We start from the raw sequence: 7,182 nt of genomic DNA, 5'->3' as shown, positions 1-7,182 counted from the left end.
GGGCGCAAAACACATGGTCACGCCCCCTCCGGCTCCTCCCACCAGCCCAGCCCCGCCCCCCCCCCCCCCCCCCACCCCCCACACCCCACCCCCCCTGGCTCCCCCTACCCCCCAGCCCCGCCCCCACACCCTCCAGCTCCTCCCACCTGCCCAGCCCCGCCCTCTCTCACCTTGACCAGCCCTTTGCTGAAGAGCATCTCCACGACCTCCTTGAGGATGGGCAGGATCCCGCTGTGGTGCACTCCGATGCCCCGCTTCAGCAGCTCCACCATGTGCAGCACCTGAAACCGCCCCCTCCCCCCCGGGGGACACATTAAATCCGTGCGCACGCTGGAGACCCTGCTTCCTGCCTCGCCCCAGGACACTTCCTGTCCGGCGCCCTTCGACCCAGAAGCACCCGAGGGAGCCCTGAAGTCACGCCAACCCCTCGGGAACCCAAGATGCCCATTTCCTGTGTCACCCAACGCAACTTCCTGTGCAGCACCCTTTGACCTGGAAGTGCCTGACCAACTCACGCCAACCCCAACTTCCTGCCTCTCCCCCCATCACTGTCTGTGAGGTGCCCTTTGACCCGGAAGCAGGCTCAAGCCAAACCCTTCCTCCAGGGACCCACTTCCTGGGTGGCCAACTACAACTTCCAGGTCAAAGGGCACAGCACAGGAAGTGCTTGCCTCACTCCGCCAACCCCTTGGGACTCAACTTCTGGTAGTATCCTGCTGAGTGCCCTTTGACCTGGCTGGGGCCTCCCAGCACATGCACTCACACCAACCCTGTTCTCCCCAGGGGCGGGACTTCCTGTCTGGCACCCTCTGACCCCTCCCTCAACAGCGAGGGCCAATGGGCCAGACAAAACCACACACTAAGGGACCCAGCTGATGTCACTTCCTGTTGAGTGCCCTTTGACCTGGAAGCACTAGGCAGAGAGACATTTCTCCCCACCCCCTTTCACCCAGTGGGGCGCAACTTCCTGTTTCCTTTCTCCCAAAAGCGTCCCATAGGGCAGCACCTGGCAGGTCCTTCAACACCACCTTGCTGACCTCCAGCAACCCTAGCCCCTGTGGGGTGGGACTTCCTGTCTGTGCCCTTTAACCCCCACTGTCACAGAGGAACCTGGCCAACACCCTGGGCCCTGGAGCTGCCTTGTCCAGGGGGCGGTGTCCGCTTCCTGCTCTCCAGGCTCGCTTTAAGGGGCGTGCTCTTCCTGTCCCATCCCTGGAGAGCCCAGCCTGTGCCAATGCCCAAGATGGCCACCCACGGCCTTTGACCTCTGTAGGGTAGCACCTCCAGCTATATTAAGGCCCCTACTTCCTGTCCCATCCATGAGGAGCCAGGCCAATGCCAGCCCCACTTCCTGTCCCATGCATGAGAAGCCGAGCCAATGCCAGCTCCACTTCCTGTCCCATGCATGAGGAGCCGAGCCAATGCCAGCTCCACTTCCTGTCCCAAACACCACTTCCTGTCCCATCCATGAGGAGCCGGGCCAATGCCAGCCCCACTTCCTGTCCCATGCACGAGGAGCCGAGCCAATGCCAGCTCCACTTCCTGTCCCAAACACCACTTCCTTTCCCATCCATGAGGAGCCAAGCCAATGCCAGCTCCACTTCCTGTCCCATCCATGAGGGGCCGGGCCAGTGCCAGCCCCACTTCCTGTCCCGTTCCGGCTCTGACCTGGGGCAGCTGGCGGTCGGAGCCCTTGAGGCGGGACAGGCACTTCTGGAAGAAGAGGTGGATCTGGCTCTTCTCGGCGCTCGTGGTCAGGTCGAGGGTGGTGAGCGCGGACGCGTTGTCGTCGCAGCGGGCGCGGGAGAAGGTGAAGGCCACCACGGGCAGCTGGTCCCGCTTCCGCAGCGCGTCCATCAGCGAGAGCCACACGCCCTTCTCCTGGGGAGGGGAGGGGCGGGGGGGGGTCACGCCAGGGCCCTGAGCTCCCCTGCGTCTCCCCCCTGCCCCCCCATATTCCCCCTGAATTGCCCCCCCAACAGCAGCACCCCCCCATGCCTGCCCCAGTCCCCAGGACACCCCCGTACCCACCTCCCATCACACCCCACTGTCGCCCCGGAGCCTGTCACATCACAGTGACAGCCTCCTCCCCCCCCCCCCCCCCCGCTGCCGTGACCCCCGGTGCTGACCTGGCCCGGCCCGGTGCCCGTGTGCGTGGGCTGCTTGGCCCCGAAGGTCTGGGCGTGTTTGCTGGAGCGCTCCTTCTTCGCCTCCACCGCCGCGTAGTACCTGGGGGGACAGTGGGCGAGGGTAGGATTACCATACGTCCGGATTTTCCCGGACATGTCCTGCTTTTTGGGCCTCAAATCCCCGTCTGGGAGGAAATCCCAAAAAGCCGGACATGTTCGGGAAAATAGGGAGGGAGGGGCCGGCGGGGAGGGGCCGGTGGTGCTCGGCCGGGGGCCGGGGCTGCTCGGCCGAGGGCCGGCACCCCAGGGCCCAAGCCGAACCGGGCAGGAGACGCCGGGGCCAGAGCCTCTTGGGCTGGGCCGGCTGGCCGCCGGAGGGAGCTGCTTGGCCGGGAGAGCCGGACTGGGCCGCCCCCCGCCCCGCCCCAGACCCAGCTTACCTGCTGCCTCCCTGTTTCAGGCTTCCCACGAACATTTGATCCACGGGAAGCAGGGGAGGGGGAGGAGCAGGGGGCGGAGCGTTCAGGGGAGGGGGCAGAGTTGGGGCGGGGCTGGGGGCAGGGAAGGGGCGGAGTTGGGGCGGGTCCGGGGCCCCGTGGAGTGTCCTTTTTTTAAATTAAAATATGGCAACCCTAGGTGAGAGGAGACGCCCGGCCCGGCGCTGGGGGTTCGTAGGGAGCCCGGGGGGGAGGGGGGGCAGTGGGTGAGGGAGACACCCGGCCCGGCGCTAGGGGTGCATGGGGCAGTGGGTGAGGGAGACACCCGGCCCGGCGCTGGGGGTGCATGGGGCAGTGGGTGAGGGAGACGCCTGGCCCGGCGCTGGGGGTGCATGGGGCAGTGGGTGAGGGAGACCCCCGGCCCGGCGCTGGGGGTGCAGGGGGCAGTGGGTGAGGGAGACCCCCGGCCCGGCGCTGGGGGGGTGTGGGGGGCTCACCCCTTGGTGAGGAAGGTGCCGCGGGCGTCAAGGAGCAGGAAGAGTTCGTGCTGGGTTTTGTGGCTGTTGCCCGTGTAGAGATGGTGCTCGAGGGGCACCGGGCGCCGCAGGGTGCTGATCACGTAGATCCGCTTCCGCTTGATCCGCCTGTGGGGCGGCGGGGGGTGTCAGCACCTGCCTGCCCCCAGCCTCCCAACCCCAATACACCCCCCTTCCCCACAACCCCCATATCCCCACGCCCCCAGATCCTCCCAGCCCCCCCACAATACAGCCCCCCCTTCCCTGCCTACCCCCCGCAGATCCTCCCCAACCCCCGCAGCCCGCACCCTCTTGTCCCCACCACTCTCACCCCCGGGTCCCGCCTCACCCGATCCAGTCGGCGAACTCCAGCGTGTTGGGGACGGTGGCGCTCAGCAGGATGATGTTCACGTGCTCCGGCAGCATGATCAGCACCTCCTCCCACACCACGCCGCGCTGGGGGGGCATGGGGGGAGGGGTCAGTGTACAGCCTGCCCCCCCCCACACACACCACACTGGGGGGGTCTGCTGAAGCCAGACCCAGAGACCCCGCCCTGATCCCCACCCAAGCCCCAAGATTGCCCCCATACTCCCCTCCCCGGCCTGACCGCCACCTGCTGCTGGCAGAGCTGCAGGGTCTCCATGTGGGGATGAGAGGACGGTGTAGGGAGGAGGGATTTAGCTGCATTAGGAACTGGGGAAACTTTTGGGAAAGGAGGAGCCTGTACAGGAAGGATGGACTCCACCGAAACCAGACTGGAACCAGATTGCTGGCACTTAACATTAAAAGGTCGTAGAGCAGTTTTTAAACCATGGGCTGGGGGAAAATGCGAGAGGTGCGGAGGAGCACGTGGTTCGGACCGAGCCATCCCTTAGAGGAGGATCTGTTCATGGAGATTCTCTATGTTCTAGTGAGGAGGAGAGGATGGAAGATGATAAAATACAGGTAGGATCTGATGAGAAACAGTCAAATGAAGAGAGTCCCATTCAATTACATCACGTAATGGCAGACAGCTAAAAAGTGACAAGTTTTTAAAGTGCTTATATACCCATGCTAGAAGTCTAAATACCAAGCTGGGTGAACTAGAGTGCCTCGTATTAAATGAGGAGATTGATATAATGAGCATCACAGAAACTTGGTGGAATGAGGATAATCAATGGGACACAGTAATTCCAGGGTACAAAATCTATCGGAAGGACAGAACAGGTCACGCTGTTGGAGTGGCACTAGATGTGAAAGAAAGCGTAGAATCAAATCCAGTAAAAAATCTTAAATGACCCAAACTGTCCCACAGAATCTCTCTGGATTGTAACTCCATGCCGGATAATATGAATATAGCGGTAGGGATCTATTACGGACCACCTGACCAGCGTGGCGATAGTGACTGTGAAATGCGCAGGGAGATTAGAGAGGCTACAAAAATAAAAAACTCAATAATAATGGGGGATTTCGACTCTCCCCATATTGATGGGCTCCATGTCCCCTCAGGACGGGAGGCAGAGATACAGTTTCTTGACATCTTAAATGACTGCTTCTTGGAGCAGCTAGTCCTGGAACCCACCCAAGGAGAGGCAAGTCTTGAGTTCATCCTAAGTGGAGCGCAGGATCTGGTCCGAGAGGTGAATATAGCTGGAGCTCTTGGTAATAGCGACCGTAATAGAATTCAATTTAACATCCCTGCGGCGGGGAAAACACCCCAGCGGCCCAGCACGGCAGCATTTCATTTCCGAAAGCGGAACTGCGCAAAACTGAGGCGGTTGGTTGAACAGACAGCGCCCAAACTGCAATCCCTGCACGGAAACTTTTGAAAGACACGAGATGTGACGCAGTGGGTTTATTCATCTCATTATGTTGCATGCGAGTCTTCCTGTCCTATGTGAATACAGTGTGTGCCTCAGTTTCCCTGTGTACTGCACCAATACTGGGTGGGAATTGGGGGTGTGAGTTTTGCCGAGGCCGAGGTACAGCTGTCTGTACCTGTGTAACCCGAGAGCCAGGAGGGGTGTGTGACCAGGTGACACCTTTTGCCCAGAAGCAAGACAGAGAAGGAGCAGGAGCAAAGGGGGGTGTCGGAGGTGGGGTGGCTGGAAGCTGTCTGTCTGCGTGGGGGCGACTGGAAGAGGGGGAGTCCAGGGCGTCTGGGCCAGGACTCCCCAAGACGGACTTGGCTGAAAGTCACTGATTTCTGTGCTAACAAGCTCTGCCCTACGCTGTGATCCTGTCGACTAATAGTACCGGGAAAACTGGTTGGAAAATTTGCAAAAAATATGCAAAATTTGCAGATGACACAAAATTACTCAAGATAGTTCAGTCCCAGGCAGACTGCGAAGAGCTACAAAAGGGTCTCTCAAAACTGGGTGACTGCGCAACAAACTGGAAGATGAAATTCAATCTTGATAAGTCAAAGTAATGCACATTGGAAAACACAATCCCAGCTATACATATAACGATGGGGTCTGAATTAGCTGTTACCCCTCAAGAGAGATTTGGAGTCACTGTGGAGAGTTCTCTGAAAACATCCACTCAATGTGCAGCGGTGTCAAAAAAGCAAACAGAATGTTGGGAATCATTAAGAAAGGGATAGATAATGGGACAGAAATATCCTATTGCCTCTATATAAATCCATGGTACGCCCACACCTTGAATACTGCGTGCAGATGTGGTAGTCCCATCTCAAAAAAGATTGGAATTGGAAAAGGTTCAGAAACAAAAATGACTAGGGGGATGAGGAGAGATTAATAAGACTGGGACTTCTCAGCTTGGAAAAGAGACAACTAAGGGGGGATATGATAGAGGTCTATAAAATCATGACTGGTGTGGAGAAAGTAGATAAGGAAGTGTTATTTACTCCTTCTTATAACACAAGAACTAGGAATCACCCAATGAAATTAATGGGCAGCAGGTTTAAAACAAACAAAAGGAAGCATTTCTTCACACAACGCACAGTTAACCTGTGGAACTCCTTGACAGAGGATGTTGTGAAGGCCAAGACTAGAACAGGGGTCAAAAAAGAACTGGATAAGTTCATGGAGGATCGGTCCATCAATGGCCGTTATCCAGGCTGGGCGGGGATGGTGTCCCTAGCCTCTGTTTGCCAGAAGCTGGGAATGGGTGACGGGATGGATCACTTGATGATTCCCTGTCCTGTTCATTCCCTCTGGGGCCCCTGGCACTGGCAGACGGGACACTGGGCTAGAGGGACCGTCGGGCTGACCCAGTCTGGCCATTGTAATGTTGCCCATGATGCCCCCCCCCCCCCCCCCCCGACTCACCTCTGCATCGTTGATGTAATGAACCTCGTCAAAGATCACCCACTCCAGATCCCGGATCACGTCTGAGCCGTTATACAGCATGGACCTGAGCCAAACGGACAGACAGCTAGACCCACGGCCCCCTGGCCAGCCCCACAGCCCCTGCCCCTCACTCCCACCCCACGGCCCCCTGCCCAGCTTTGCGGCTGCCCCTCACTCCCAACCTGCAGCCCCGGAGCCCCTCACCGCAGGATCTCGGTGGTCATGATGAGGCAGGAGGCGTCGGGGTGCAGCTGGACATCCCCCGTCAGCAGCCCCACGTCCCCAAAGGTGTTCTTGAAATCTCGGAACTTCTGGTTGGACAGAGCCTTGATGGGGGAGGTGTAGATGGTCCTGGGGGGAGACGGGGCCGAAAGGGGTAAAGATGGGGCAGCCGGCTGGCACCGGGGGGAGGGAAATGGGGCACGGGGCCTGTCTCCTGGGGGAGCGCTGGCTGGATCCGGCTCGGCGGGGGGGGGGGGGGGGGGGGGGGGGGGGGGGGGGGGGTGTTCCTCACCTGGTCATGTGCTTCTGGGCCAGGGCGATGGCGTATTCGGCCACCACCGTCTTCCCCGCCGAGGTGTGTGCGGCCACGAAGACCGAGTCGTGCTTCTCCAGGTGCAGGATGGCCTGTTTCTGGAACACGTCTGGCTCGAACGGCCACTGGGAGCGCGGGGAAACTGAGTCAGCCGGGACAGCGCACCCTGCTGGGCCTCCTCTGCAGGACAGACTCAGCACCGACAGGCCAGGGACAGCGCCCCCTCCCCCCCCAGAACCCCCTAGCTCAGCACCGACAGGCCAGGGACAGCG

At 59.9% G+C, this 7,182-nt stretch overlaps 1 protein-coding gene across 1 annotated transcript in view; it reads right to left on the bottom strand.

The window, feature by feature from the left end:
- Positions 1–170: 170 nt before the first annotated feature.
- Positions 171–7,182, bottom strand: part of SKIV2L (Ski2 like RNA helicase) — a gene marked incomplete at its 3' end in the record, with an annotated part of 10,316 nt that continues 3,304 nt past the window's right edge. Inside the window, exons 10-17 of the mRNA XM_026646312.1 lie at positions 6,890–7,035; positions 6,580–6,726; positions 6,355–6,439; positions 3,431–3,537; positions 3,064–3,210; positions 2,130–2,229; positions 1,669–1,881; positions 171–281 (exon numbers count right to left, since the gene is read on the bottom strand). Of these exons, the coding sequence (XP_026502097.1) occupies positions 171–281; positions 1,669–1,881; positions 2,130–2,229; positions 3,064–3,210; positions 3,431–3,537; positions 6,355–6,439; positions 6,580–6,726; positions 6,890–7,035 (1,056 nt within the window). The remainder of the gene's footprint in view (positions 282–1,668; positions 1,882–2,129; positions 2,230–3,063; positions 3,211–3,430; positions 3,538–6,354; positions 6,440–6,579; positions 6,727–6,889; positions 7,036–7,182) is intronic.

This window comes from Terrapene carolina, unplaced genomic scaffold (assembly GCF_002925995.2).
Source record: "Terrapene carolina triunguis isolate 2854851 unplaced genomic scaffold, T_m_triunguis-2.0 Scaffold34864, whole genome shotgun sequence".
NCBI classification, from domain to species: Eukaryota; Metazoa; Chordata; order Testudines; family Emydidae; genus Terrapene; species Terrapene triunguis.
Note: the sequence above shows the minus strand (reverse complement) of the source record. Positions and strands in the feature narration are given on the sequence as shown.